Source organism: Pteronotus mesoamericanus, unplaced genomic scaffold (genome assembly GCF_021234165.1).
Source record: "Pteronotus mesoamericanus isolate MK-2021 breed Mesoamerican mustached bat unplaced genomic scaffold, CSHL_Meso_final contig_37, whole genome shotgun sequence".
Classification (NCBI taxonomy): Eukaryota; Metazoa; Chordata; class Mammalia; order Chiroptera; family Mormoopidae; genus Pteronotus; species Pteronotus mesoamericanus.
Genome location: NW_026555144.1, coordinates 1,626,390 through 1,641,862, shown reverse-complemented (window position 1 = coordinate 1,641,862; position 15,473 = coordinate 1,626,390). Strand labels below are relative to the sequence as shown.

At 37.9% G+C, this 15,473-nt stretch overlaps 1 protein-coding gene across 1 annotated transcript in view; it reads right to left on the bottom strand.

Moving 5' to 3' along the window:
* The window catches only part of IL1RAPL2 (interleukin 1 receptor accessory protein like 2), a 744,540-nt gene that overhangs the window by 97,350 nt on the left and 631,717 nt on the right, over positions 1-15,473 (bottom strand). Inside the window, exon 5 of the mRNA XM_054576924.1 lies at positions 14,622-14,751. Within this exon, the coding sequence (XP_054432899.1) occupies positions 14,622-14,751 (130 nt within the window). The remainder of the gene's footprint in view (positions 1-14,621; positions 14,752-15,473) is intronic.

The following is a 15,473-nucleotide window of genomic DNA, read 5'->3' as shown; positions in this document are numbered from 1 at the left end:
AGTGGCACTCATTGGGTTCCTCTTGAATGAGACCCTCTGTGCTTCCTGGACTTGTGTGACTTTTCCTCTTCTCCAATCAGGGAAGTTTTCCATCATTACTTTTTCAAACAGGTTCTCTATTCTTTCCTCATCCTCTTGTCCTTCTGGCATCCTTATATGGATATCATTACATTTCAGGTTGTTCTGCATTTCCCTAAATGCCTCTTCATTCTTTTTCAGTTTTTTTTCCTTGCTTTTTCTCAGAGCTGTTTTCTACTAGAGCACTATCAACAAAAAAATGAGCTAAGATTAATATAGTTGAGTTGGGAATAAGAGGAACAAAATAAAGAAATAAATGCTTAATTGTTGTATAGAGGAAAAGGAAGTGATTTTGAGATGATAGAGAGATTAGGAATACTGAGAGTGAGGAACAAAAACTGGGATAAGACAGAGAAAAATTAGAATTTGCAATGAAAAAACAAAAGGCAAGAAGAAGGAAGAACGGAGTAGGAGAGGGGAACAATAAAATTTGAGATTTGAAATATCAAAATAGTGAAGATCTAGAGATAAAATTGAAACACTGTAACAACCACCACCCTATCCACAATTAACAAGCAATGATTGATAAAGGTGGAGAGAGAACTAGTGTGTTTTAAAAGCAGGTAAAAGAATGTGAGATGACCAATGACAAGAAAAACAGTTTTGAGAGGCTGGATAGTGGGATCAATAGTAAGAGTGCAGAATGAAAACAAGTTATAGCAAGAAGGAAACCAAAATGTAAAATGAAAATAAGAAGAGGAAAGAAGAAGGTAAAATGGAGTAAGAGAAGGCAAGAGCAATATATGAAATTTTAAATCAACTATAATATAAAATCTAGTGACAATATGAACAAACTTGAAGGACAAGAAATAAATATTAAAAGGTATGCAAGAGAGAAATATTGCTGATCATGAAGACTGCAGTGGAATTCATCTCTGTAGCACCTAATATTTAGCACTGTTTTTTTCTTTCTGGATCCACTTTTGGTGATGTCAGATGGTGTCCCAATCTGGCCTTAGGCAGCCTATTCAAGACTATCAGGGATCAACAGTCTACTGCTAATTTTTTTCAGTTGTTAATCTAGTCACTCTGTAATCAGCAGTCAGGCTTAAGCACCACAGGGTTAGGTAGTGTAATTCTGTGAGTGGGGCTATTGCTTCCCCTGAGGTTGTTGCCAGTTGGAGGGGAGTGGTCTGCCCGAGCAAGAAGGCTCCTGCATTATGGGGGATGACACAGCACCAGGATCCTAGTGGCTGCTCCCTCGGTTCTCTCCCCAAAGCCACCATTTCCAGTCTCTCCTCAGCCATTCTGCCCCCCTCCCCTTTGCTGGAGCTCAGGTTAAGTGGCTGCAAATGAAATTTCATGCATTGGTCCTTTAAAAGGCTTTCTGCGACTCTGGTTTTCTGTCCCTGGCAGAGAGAAACCCTGCAACTTTTCACAGCTGGATCTTATCTGGGTTCTTTTCAGGCTCTGATGCTACAGGCTGGAGAGCCCTGCTTTGGGTTTAGACCCCACACACTTAGGGGGAACCCCCAGCTGCTGAAATATTCCTCCAGCACTTCAGGTGCTGCCTGTAGGATCCCACAGAGTCCTCTCACATCTCCTCTGCACTTCGTATAAGTCATGTATTGAAGCTGTTTCTTTTGTCTGTCCATGGTCATAAGGCTTCTCTCCCACTACTGCTCAGTTGTTTATTCTGGGGGATTCCTCTATAATTTAGTTATAATTCCAGATTGGTCCTGAGAGGAGGTTAATGTAGTTTCCACTCACTCCTCTGCCATCTTGTATCCCTGGAATTATTATTTTTATTTAATAATTATAGTTTTCAATCTAGAGCAGCTTACAACATAAGACACCATATTTGACTTGGGCATCTATAGTCTGTTCACTAAGTAAAGAGAAATAAAAAATATTTCTTAAGTAGGTTTTAAATATATTTTATGCCTACATCAAGGCCAAGTCCCAATGTGGAAGTGAAGCTGAATAGTAGAGTCACCACTCTTCCAAAAATGATCCTTCATATAAGTGGCAGTTAACACTGTCCCTAGGTAAAACGATGCTGCTCTGAAGTTTAATTTTCCACTGAGGCCTTCTTGTGACTTACAAAATCTACATTCACATATAGGTATGATGATATTTAAAATATTTAAATCAAAGGCAAAATTATCAGTGTTTCTTCTTCCAGCATGATGAGTTGAAGCGGGGAGGAAGAAAACAGTTTGTGTGTATGTGTCTGTATTAGCTAATTTTTGGGAAGACCAGAATAGGCAAGTGGGAGGAAATTGCCAAAACAGAGACCATCATTTTGTGTCAGCTTGTCTGGGACTTCAATATTTTCCTATATACTTTGTTAACAAGCTACATGTTTACAGAACCATATTCTTTTAAATGGTAAGTTAATAATAGGTTATATGGAGTCTTAACGTTGACTCACCTTATTTCAAAAATGTAATCTTTTTGTACCTATATCATAATCCCTCCTTTGTGAAGAGCATTTCACTCATTCTAGGAGAGGATGATAAGGTACAGAGGTGGAAACAGAAGGCCAGAATATAGTGGAGCTGGAATGAAGAAACCAAAACTAAAAACAAAGCTCATATTCAACTTGTAGTCTTTTAGGAATTGAAAGTAAATGAGATTATTTGCATTTTAAGAAACTCATTTGAAAGAAATACTTAAGATAAATTGAATATGCTTTTTAGGTCAAAAATTATAAAAGATTTATTAAACTGTTTTATGATATTGCTTGAGGAAAACACATTAGATATTAATAGGGAGATTTGTAAAGTGAGATTTATAATCCAAAAGTTATTCTCCATTGGGGCAAAGCAATTGCATTTAAATTCATCCAGTCTCCTTCCATAGTCAAAAGCAATTCGTAACCCTGCAGGCAAAATTAAAGGCTATTATGTCCTGTTAATATACCTGGTTCAATCTCTCTGGCTTTTTTTTTTAATTAGCATTGTGAACTATGCACTAACTAGCTCATTATAAGTACATATTTTAAATTTAATTAATTTATTTTTTCAAATACATTTGTCTCCGCCTTCCCGCCCCCACTTTCTGATGTCTCCCGCCCCCTTCTACCTCCCTCAATCTTTCCCCACTTTGGCTTTGTCCATGAGTCCTTGCTATATGTTCCTTGACTTGCTCCTTCCCTTACTTTTCCCCCGCCCACCTCTCCTTCCTTCCCTCTTGTCTCCTTTGGTTTCTTTTTTCGTTCAGTGTTGCTGGTCTTATTTTCCTTACATCTTTGTTTTGTTGGAATCGCCAAGACTCTAATAAGATCAATTAAGAGGAAGTTCTGTAAAGATGTGGGACTGCGCTGTTCTTCCTATATTGCTTACAGCCAAGAGCTATCATTTTTATGAACTGTTTTACACCACTTTGCAAACTGTTGCCATTAAGTTTAACACAGGGTCAGATATTAAGAAGTGCTCTCTTAATGATGGCTTCCACTGGGTCTCCTCCAAATAATGGAATTCTCTAAATATACTTGGTAGAGCTTGTAAAGAGCAGTTTGTTGTAATGACTTAAAAATGGTAGATAAAAATTAAATTTAAAAACAATAAAGTAATAAAAATAATTGTTTAATTAAAAAAAACAAACTTGCACAATTCCTTAATATCCCTACAAATGATGTCTTCAAGTGTCAGTGGAAAGGCTGTGATGCTGTTGTGTGGGATATCCTGACCATTGTGAGTGGGTACTACATATGGGTTCAGATTTCCTTAGGGCGCAGTGACTTAAGAGGCCTGTGCCAATGTATGCCTAAAAGGTCTTTTTAATGTAAATTAGGTATACAAATTGTGCAGTTCTAATTGGATGGGGTAGGTCTCAATCCTTAGTAGAAGGACAGAACCAGAGTTTCTCTTATAGCAGTTGACTCAGGCAGCTTAAGTGAGCAGGATCTTATGCAGGAAACTCTGACAGTTCAATCTGAATTTCTTTCTTGGGGGACACATAAAATGAATCTTTCTCTCAGGTCCACATCTATAGTGGCCCCCAAACTGAAAACAAAACAAAAGTCTATTAACAAGTGAATGAATAACCAAACTGTCTATATCTAGATATTGGGATACTACTCTGCAATAAAAAGAATAAACTATTAATACATGTACCAACATGCATGAATATTAAAATAAAAGTGTTAAGTGAAAGAATTAAGAAAAAATGCATATAACCTGTATGATTCCATTTATAGAAATCTCTAAAGGTGAAAATTGATTTATAGGGACAGAAAGATCAGTGTTGTTATGAAAAAAGGGCAGGATGGAGGAATTACAAGGGGGGAGTCTGATACCTGTGGGTAACTGATATGTTCCTTTTCTTGGTTATGGTGATGATTTTACCACACATATATCATGTATAGGTGTATACATATATCAGTCAGAACTTATAGATTATACACATTAAAGTGTGTGCTGTTTAATTTATGTTAATTATACCCCAATAAATATGTTTATTTTGACAAATTTAGTCAGTCATGTACTGAAAAAAGGAGATAGCTATCTTAAACTCATATAACTACTACTTTTGATCAGAAAACATATCTATGAGCTTTTCAGTAGTGGAAATTTGGCAGCTACATACCATTCTACCTACCAATTGCCCCTTGGATACCAGTTTCTTTCAAAAATGAAGATGACCCTCAAAGTCTTTTACAGACAGGTACATTGAGAATAATTATAAACATGTATTTTCAACAAAATTTAAAAGAAATTAAGTTGTATTAATTTTATAAACCTTAACATGAAATTGGCTAATAAAGTGTTACTAATTTGGAAACAAAGTTTAAATGGGAATTAATAGCTAAGAACTATTTGCAAATACATTATTGATTTCTTTTTCAGAACATCTATTTTGTGCTTAGGCAATAAATATGTTTTTCAAACAGCTTTATTTAAATATAGTGTAGATACTATATAATTCATCCATTTTAAATGTAAAATTATCTATTTTTTTAGTATACTCACAGATATGTGCAGTAACCATCACCACAGTCAATTCTGTAACATTTTTATTACTGCAAAAATTAGCCATAGCTGGTGTGGCTCAGTGGATCGAGTACCAGCCTGTGAAGCAAAGGGTCGCCAGTTTCATTCCCTGTGTAGAACACATGTCTGGGTGGCGGGCCAGGACCCCAGATGGGGGTGTGCGAGAGGCAACCACACACTGATGTTTCCTTCTTTTTCTCCCTCCCTTCCCCTCTATCTAAAAATAAATAAATATGAGAGAGAAGATGGCAGAGGACAAAATGGGAGTCATGCTGACCTCCTCCCAAGACAAAACTGGAATTGCAACTAAATAGTGGAGTAATCACCTGGAAAACAATGGAATGATAGTGGGAGAGGAGCCTTGGAGCCGTGGACAGTCGATTTGACTCTCACACATCCCAGCAGGTGAGAAGTGCGGTGGAGGCTCGAGAGGGTGGGCTGGGTGCCCACGGACATTAGCACCAGAGGGATATTGAAACGGCCATTTGCTTCCCCCAAGAAGAACGGGGTGTGAATCATAAACAGGGACCCCTAAACTACAGCAGCTAAAATGAAGAAAATACAGAAAAAAATGCAACCCTGAAAGGCTTAGGGGCACTCTCTGCGAGAGACAGGTGGCTGGGGATGCAAAGAGACATTTAAAGGGCCAACGCAAAAATTGCAGTGGCAGCCACGCCCCTTGATCTCTGGGTAGAGGCGGTATCAGGGTGGGCTGGTGCCTGGGAAAAGACTGGTGAGGAAAACATTGTGAAGAGAAATGACACGGCAGCCAGTGGAGCCCCGGTAATAACACACCTCCCACTCTGCAGCTATCATCTCGCTCAGGCATAAGGGAATCAGTTAACCTGCCTTTCATGTGCTCTGCACACAGCTTGTGCACCTATGAGCTGGGGAGCTAAGTGCAGACTGGCTGGGAGAGCCTTAAGGAGAGACTGGAGATGGAGGCGTTGGGGAAAGAACGGGAGGAGGAACCGGGGAGTCCCGACACCCTCACCGTTCTTTAGTCTCCATTTTGGGCTGGAAAGGCACGCCCCCAAAGAGGCAGAAGTGGGGCGCGGATGAACCAGACTGCCCGCAATTGAAATGCAGTCTGCACAGGGGGTGGATACTTGGCCGAAGGGGTCACAGAGCTGCCCAGAGTCCCTGGAGGAGAGACGAGAGACAGGATTAACTGGAGAGTCCTGGAGCTGACTTCCTCCCATTTCCGTAGTCCCCATTTGGCGAAGGCAAGCAACGCACCAAAAGAGCCAAAAGAGGAGAAAACACACAATAGAAGACCCTAAACTGACCAGTGCCGGGGAGCCCCCCGGCCAGGGGGGCCAGATGAATATGGGAGTTCGCGAATAAGCCCCCTGGTCTGGGGCAAGCGCAGGAGAGCCAAGGTGGGCGGGGTTCCTGCCAGGCTGGGGAGCTCGACCAAGGAGAAAGCCTGAGAGTACAGAGGGATCCCAAAATATAGTCCAACCCCGAAATAAGGGGTCACACAGCTGCCCCAAGCAGGAGTCAGACACAGACAGGACTCTTGGAAGGCTCAAACAAACAACCCAAGGTCATATAGGGTCAAAAACTGACATCATCAGAGGCAGGCCCATAAAGAAAGTAAAGGGAAAAATAAATAAATTAATTAATTAATTAATAAAAAGACCCACCTACAACCATAGAAGTTTAATCCACAAAGTCAGTAAATCTATACAACCCAATTCAAGCACAAGAAAAAATAAATAAATAAATAAGTAAATTACTTAACAGACTCTCACAAAAATGGGAAGAAAAAGAAGTTCCCTTCAAATGAGTGGAAAAGGTGACTCCCCACAGAGAGAGCTCAATGAAATAGAGGCAAGGGAACTATCAGATACTGAATTCAAAACAATGGTTCTAAAGAAGCTTAATGAGCTCAGGCAGCTGAGAGAGAACTATGACAGCCTGCAGAGAAACTATCAGGATCTTCCAACAAAATATATCAACCTGGAAAAGGACATAGAAACTATCAAGAAGACACAAGAAGATATGAAGAATACCATTTCGGAATTGAAGAACACAGAAGAAGGGATCCATAGCAGGCTAGATGAAGCTGCGGACCAAATCAGTGAGATAGAGGTTAAGGTAGAAAAAAGCTCCCAGAAAGAACACGAAATGGAAAAACAGCTCAAAAAGAATGAAGAGGCCTTTAGGGAAATGCAGGACAACCTGAAATGCAATAATATCCGTATAATAGGGATACCAGAAGAAGAAGAAGAGGAGCAAGGAATAGAGAAGCTCCTCGAAGAAGTAATGATGGAAAATTTCCCTAACTTGAGGAGGGAAAGACTCTTGTGGATCCAGGAGGCACAGAAGACCCCACTCAAGAGGGACTCAAAGAGATCCACTCCAAGACACATCATCATTAAAATGGCAACTATCAAAGACAAAGAGAGAATCCTCAAGGCAGCAAGGGGGAAGGAGAAAGGAACATACAAGGGGGCCCCGATACGCCTAGGAGCAGACTTCTCAACAGAAACACTACAAGCCAGAAGGGAATGGCAACAAATATTGTAAGCCATGAAAAGCAAGGGCCTACAGCCAAGGCTGCTCTACCCAGTTCTCAATTAAAATAGAAGGGGAAATACAGAGTTTCCCAGACAAGAGAAGGCTAAAAGAATATATCTCTACCAAACCAGCACTCCAAGATATGCTAAGGGGACTGGTTTAAGCAGATGAAGGAAAAGAATGAGAGAGAGAGGAACACAGGTACAAAGAGAAAAGATGAGTAAGTTTCTATCAGTAATATCTCTCAATGTGACTAGACTAAATTCCCCAATCAAAAAGCACAGGGTTCCTGAATGGATAAGAAAACATGACACACATATACTGCCTACAAGAGACCCACCTCAGAGCAAGAGACCTACACAGATTGCAAGTAAAGGGATGGAAAAAATATTCCAAGCAAATGGGCATGAAAAAAAGGTCAGGATTGCCATACTTGTATCAGACAAAGTAGATTTCAAAACGAAATCCATAAAAAGAGACCCAGAGGGGCACTTTATAATACTTAAAGGAATAATCTATCAAGAAGACATCAACATTGTAAACTTATATGCTCCCAAGATAGGAGTCTCCAAGTTTATAAGGAAATTGTGGGATGACTTCCAAAAAGATATAGACAGCAACACACTGATAGTAGGGGATTTAAGCACCCCACTGTCAAAAAATGGACAGATCTACCAAACAAAACATTAATAAACATATTGTGGTGCTGAATGACACACTGAATCAAAGAGATTTAACTGACATATATAGAACCTTACATCCCGAAGAAGAAATATACACATTCTTTTCAAATTCTCATGGCAGTTTTTCAAAGATAGACCACATGATAGGACACAAAGGAAACCTCAGAACATTCAGGAAAACTGAAATAATACCAAGTTTTTTCTCGGACCACAAGGGCTTGAAACTGGAAACCAACCTCAAAGAGAAACTTTAAAAACTTGCAAACTCATGGAGACTGAACAGTATACTATTAAACAATGAATGGGTCAATAATGAGATAAGAGAAGAAATAAAAGATTTCTGGAAACCAATGAAAATGAACAGACAACAGTCCAAAACCTATGGGACACAGCAAAGGTGGTCCTGAGAGGGAAGTTCATAGCAATAAATACTTATGTAAAAAAGATAGAAACATTTCAAATTAAAGACCTAACATTACAACTTCAAGAACTGGAGAAACAACAACAAATAAATCCCAGAGCAAGAAGAAGGAAGGAAATAGTCAAGATTAGAGCAGAACTGAATGACATAGAGATGAAAAGAACAATTCTGAGGACCAACCAATCCAGAAACTGGTTCTTTGAAAAGATAAATAAAATTGACAAGCCTTAAGCGGACTCATCACGAAAAATAGGGAGAGGACCCAAATTAATAATATCAGAAATGAAAATGGATAAATAACAACTGATACCACAGAAATACAAATGTTCGTCACAAACTACTATGAACAATTATATGCCAAGAAATTTGAAAATCTTGATGAAATGGACAAATTTTTAGAAAAATATAATCTTGCAACACTGAAGGAGGAAGAAGGAGAAAGCTTGAACAGACCGATAAAAGGTGGGGAAATTGAAACAATCCTCAAGAAACTTCTGGCACACAAAAGCCCAGATCCGGAAGGTTTCACAGGAGAATTTTACAAAACATTTAAGGAAGACCTAACCCCTGTCCTTCTCAGACTATTCCAGAAAATCCAAGAGGAGGCAAGACTCCCAGACTCTTTCTATCAGGCCAGCCTCACCCTGATCCCAAAACCAGTAAATACCCTACAAAGAAAGAAAACTACAGGCCAATTTTGCTGATGAACATAGATGCTAAAATCCTCAACAAAATATTTCAAACCGCATCCAGCAATACATTCAAAAGATTATCCACCACGATCAAGTGGAATTCATCCCAGGCATGCAGGGATGATTCAATGTACGCAAATCAGTAAACGTGATACATTACATACATAAAAGAAAAGACAAAAACCCATGGTCATCTTGATAGATGCAGAAAAAGCATTTGATAAGGTACAGCACCCATTTATGATCAAAGCACTCAGCAAAATGGGAATAAATGGGGCATTCCTCAACGTAATAAAGGCCATATATTAAAAACCTACAGCCAATATCATACTCAACGGGCAAAAACTGAATGATTTCCCACTAAGATCGGGAACACGACAAGGATGTCTGCTTTCACCGCTTCTTTTCAACATCGTATTGGAAGTCCTAGCCACAGAGGTCAGACAAGAGAGAGAGATAAAAGGCATGCAAATATGAAAGGAGGAAGTAAAGCTATCATTGTTTGCAGATGACATGATATTGTATATAGAGAACCCTGTAGACTCTACCCAAAAAACTCCTCAACCTTAATAAGTGAATTTGGCAAAACAGCAGGAAACAAAGTCAACATTCAGAAATCAAAGGTATTTTTGTACACCAGCAATGCAATAGAAGAAGAAGACATCACAGAAAAAAAATACCATTCGATATAGCACGAAGAAAAATAAAGTACCTAGGCATAAATTTAACCAAAGACATAAAAGATCTGTATGCAGGTAACTATACAACATTGAAAAAGTAAATGAAGGAAGACACAAATAAATGGAAGCTTATACTGTGCTCATGGATTGGAAGAATTAATATCATCAAAATGTCTATACTACCCAAAGCAATGTATAGATTCAACACAATCCTTATTAAGATACCAATGACATATTTCACAGAAATAGAAGAGACATTTCAAAACTTTATATGGAACCATAAATGACCCCAAATAGCCCCAGCAATTTTGAGATGGAAAAACAAAGTAGGAGGGATCACAATACCGGACATCATAGTCTAATACAGAGCCACTATACTCAAAACAATCTGGTTCGGGGACAAGAACAGACCCATAGACCAGTGGAACAGAATAGAAAGCCCAGAAATAAACCCAGGTCTCTATGGGCATCTAATATTTGACAAAGGTTGCAGAAGAATAAAATGGAGCAATAATAGCCTCTTCAACAAATGGTGTTAGGAGAGCTGGACGGCTACGTGTAAAAAATTGAAATTGGATCATCAACTGACAGCATACACAAAAATAAACTTAAGATGGATAAAAGACTTAAATATAATTCGCAACACCATAAAAGTTCTAGAGAGGAACATTGGCAGGAAACTCTCAGATATACCATGCAGCAACTGTTTCAATGATATGTCCAGTGATATGTCTCCTAAAGCAAGTGACATAAAGGAAAGAATAAACAAGTGAGATCTCATTAAAAAAAAAAAAAAAGCTTCTGCAAGGCTAAAGAAAACATCAGCAAAATGAAAAGGGAGCCAACCGTATGGGAAAATATATTCGCTCATGGTTTGATCTCCAAGATATATAAAGAACTCATTGACTCCAGTCCAAGAAGACAAAGAATCCAATCAAAAAATGGGCAAAGGACCTGGGAAGACTGTTTTCCAAGGTCTGCCCAGATACAGAGGGCCCGAAGCATTTGAAAGGATGCTCAGCATCACTAGCCATCAGAGAAATGCAGATCAAAACCACCATGAGGTATCACCTCACACCGGTCAGAATGGCCATCATAAAGTGTTCAACAAACAAAAGGTGCTGGCAAGGCTGTGGAGAAAAGGGAACACTAGTACACCCTTGGTGGGAATGAAGACTGGTGCAGCCAGTGTGGAAAACAGTGTGGAATTTCCTCAAAAATCTGAAAATGGAACTGCCTTTTGATCCAGTCATTCCCCTGCTGGGACTATACTCTAAGAATACCAGAAGGTCAATACAAAAGAACCTATGCACCCCAATGTTCATAGCACCAGAATTTACAATAGGCAAGTGTTGGAAGCAACCTAAATGCCTATCAGTAGATGATTGGATCAAAAAGTCATGGTACATATACACAATGGAATAATATGCAGCAGAAAGAAAAAAAGAACTACTAAACTTCGCGACAGCATGGATGGAACTGGAGAGCATTATGCTAAGCGAAATAAGCCAGGGGGCGAACGACAAATACCATATGATCTCACCTATAAGTGGAACCTAACCAACAATACAAAGATGAAAGGAAAATATGACCAGCAACACTGAAAGGAAAAGAAATCAACAGAGACAAGAGCGGGGGGCAGGGAAAGGGAAGGGAAGGGGAATGTGAAGGAACATATAGCAAGGACTCATGGACAAAACCAAAGGGGAAGAGCTGAGGGAGGGAAGGAGGGAGGGGGCAAGGTAAAGTGGTAGGGGGGAGGCAGAGATGAATGTATTTAAAAAGTAAATAAATTTAAAAAAATAACATCATATTCACTCTCTTTCTGTTGGGTAGAAAAGGTCAAATGAGGCTAAAAGGAATTGTTGGGAAAAGAGTTGTAAAAATATTTGTTAACTGAGTCCCACACTATACTGAGGTTCTAGCATATAGTTAGAAACATCTCTTTTTAATCAATTCAAACCAGAGCCCAGACTGCTGAACTATCATGCAATAATTGCTATTTTATTTTAGAAAACCTCTGTATATTGAAGATATAAAATGTGAGTGGGGAAACATAGAGTTTAGGACCTAGGAATTCAAAATAAACTTATTTTCATGCTGAAAAATAAATAAACAAACAAATAAATAATATTTAAAAAAAATTAGTCCCAGACTATTTAACAGGTACAGAGTTTCCTTTTGTGGTGATGAAAATTTCTTAGATAGTAGCAGTAATTGTATAACACTGTAAATATATTTAATGTCACTGAATTATAGACTTTAAACAGTGTATTTTATGCTGTATTGTATTCACCACGGCAAAACCAAAACTATACATTTTAAGTTTCTACCCCCATCTTTTCATTTGACCAACCTCAAAAAACCACTAATATACTTTCTGTCTCTATATATTTGCCTATTTTAGACATTTCATATAATAAATGGAATCATATAATAAAACAGTGATCTTTGGTCACTGTCTTTTTACTGGGAATATTTTCAAAGTTTATTCATGTCACAGTTTGTATTAATACTCCATTCTTTTATGGCTGAATACCATTCCATTGTATAAAGATTTTATATTTTATTTATCCATTCATCAGTTGATGGGCATTTAGGTTATTTCTACCTTTTATCTATTATAAATAAAACCTCCTATAAACATTTGTGTATAAGTTTTTGTGAGAATGTACATTTTGATTTCTTTTGTTAATATATCTAGGAGGGGAATTGCTAGTAATGCTGGTGGCCTTTTTGAAGAACTACCAGATTGTTATCCAAAGTAGAGGCACTATTTTGCTATCCAGCCATGTAATATGAAAAATAGAGACGTTTATTGAAGAAGATACAATATATGAGAAACTGTATATAGGACAAAGTAGGCATCTTGGGACCTCACACAGTTCTCCCAATTGCCATCAGCTGCTCTGTCATATTTTCTTGAATCTCATCAACTGTCTGAAATGTCTTCCCTTTCAAAGGTAATTTTAGTTTTGGGAAGAGCCAGAAGTTGCAGGGCACCCCATCTAGATTGTAGGGGAGGGTGAGTCACTTGGGTGGTTTGATGTTTTGCAAAAAAACTCTGCACGGGATGAGATGCATGAGTGGGCACATTGTTGTGATGAAGTTGCCAGTCACCAGTTGCCCATAGCTGTGGCCTTCTGAATCATCCCAATAGTTTCCACAGGATAATGTTCAAGCTTAACACAAAATTAGATGCAGATTTGTTGCTCTACTTCCTCAGTCATTTTGAATGTGATGGCCACACATTACACATGTTCACTCTCTGGTGTCTACTGCCCCACTAGCTAGAACAGTGAAGTCGTCATTGTTCACATATGTGCATTCCAGCCCCTTTGGCTTCCAGGTTACATCAATGTCACACAAACCATTCTCATTATATTAACAAAGACTGGACTTTTTCCAGACTGATCTTGTATATGAGGTTATCAATTTCTTCACACCATTTCCAATACTTGTTATAATCATGGAGAGTATGAAGTGTTATCACAGGGTTTGATTTGGATTTCCTTTACGATTAATGATATCAGGCACCTTTTTATGTACCTTCTTCCTATAAACATGCTCACATAGCCAATATTTTGCATAAGCACCCAGGGTTTCATGGACCCTCAATGTTATGAACTCTTAGAGGGGAGTTATTGAAATAGAAACATGAATAGAAAATGCTGTGGCAGTTATTATAAATTATATTTAATCATACTAAATAATATGAAGAATGCTTATTCCTTTTACACTGCTATAAGTTTGATAAAAAAAATGAAATAATGCATTTTGACATTAGCTGCACTGAAGTATTGGATTAGTTTCTACTACATGACTCTTAATGGGAGTGGAGAGATAAGGGTCCCAATCCCTTTTGGAATGAGAAATGTTCCACCTCTCATGAATTTCCAAATTTCCAAGAAGGCTTTGTAACATTTAAATGTTTTTCTCTTATAACCACCCCACATACTGAGTGACAGAAAAAATTCCTTATCCCTGATTTTTACAAATGAGATCATACTCTTTAGGATTAAAAAAACCAATAAAATAGATGTCTGTATACCAGGGAGTTATCTGCATAACAGGAGACTGAAAAGAGGCCCAGGGAGGCAATAATCCAAAAAATTAGTTACTTTCAGTACGAGCAGTTAGTACCGAAAAAAAAAAAAAAAACAACAAACAAACTATTGAACAGGAATCAAAAGTTAATTTGGTGAGTACTAGCTTACTACCACCACTGTAGCTTTATACCTATGATATATGAAAGTTGTTTGTTCCTAAGGAGTAAATGAGCATTTTCTAAGTGCTCTGAGGAGCCACCTATGTAGTTTGGATTTTCATTGTGACTGGAATGTGTACCAGTGACCTAAACTTTGGAAACTCAGAGAAATTTGCCTAGGCAGCTTTGAAGGGTCATTACATCTGATTGCATCTTCTTAGAACCTGAGAAAACATTTTCATTTCTTAAGGCATCCAGCCTCACGCTCTTCACCAGATCAGCTTTTTAAAAAATGAAATGATTTGGAATTACTATTAAACTCCTTGGCAGAAGCTCTTCTAGGATGTTCCATTGCTTTACTGCAAAGACAAAAAAATTAGCAACTCAAGTTCTGTACCTTATTTCACCTTCTCTAATGTGACCAGCTAGTTCTTCAATAAATTTCTCCCCCTTCATCCAGTATATCATTGGTCCAGACTCTCCACTAAATCCAAAGAATGCTTTGCAAGGAATCTTCAGAGGTTTACCTGAGAATGACAGGGGGAAAAAAAAGGAATGAGCAACTAGCTACTGTCTATTCCAGGGTGAAAGGAAAAACAAACAAACAAACAAACAAAAAAACCTTTTAATATCCAAAGGAAAACTCAAATGTGGCCCATTTCCAACTCATCTTCCAAACATCTTATCACTGTACAAGAGAAAAAAATTTAAATGTTACAAAACCTTCTTGGAAATTTGGAAATTCAAAATTTATCAAAAGTGAGAAAATTCAAAACCTCAGTTTTAAAGCCTGCTTATTTTTACTGCCTCCCCACTTGGAACTAATATAAAAGAACCAAAATGAAAGAATATCCCTTTATTTTTATTTGTTGAGAGTATTAATTACTGTTTACTTAGAATTGCCTTATAAACTGATATTAATCTAAAGTATAGTTTAATTTTTGATTGGTAAGAAAGCATAGGATAGACTATCCACTATTATTAAGATTGCATAAGGAAAATGTGTCTTATAATTGTCCATTCAAAATTGGATAATATAACCAAAGGGGGAATTTTTTAATTACAGAAACTTCAATAAAAAGTTCATGCAGGGACAGCTCATTGTAACCATGTCATCTATATTCTTTGTTACCAACAGTGCTTAAATAATTGTAGGCATTACCTAAGCACTTTTTATTATTCATCTTTGTTATTCATCTTTGTTTACATTCATATTTGTTATTATAGTTAAAATATTTTAAATTGTAAA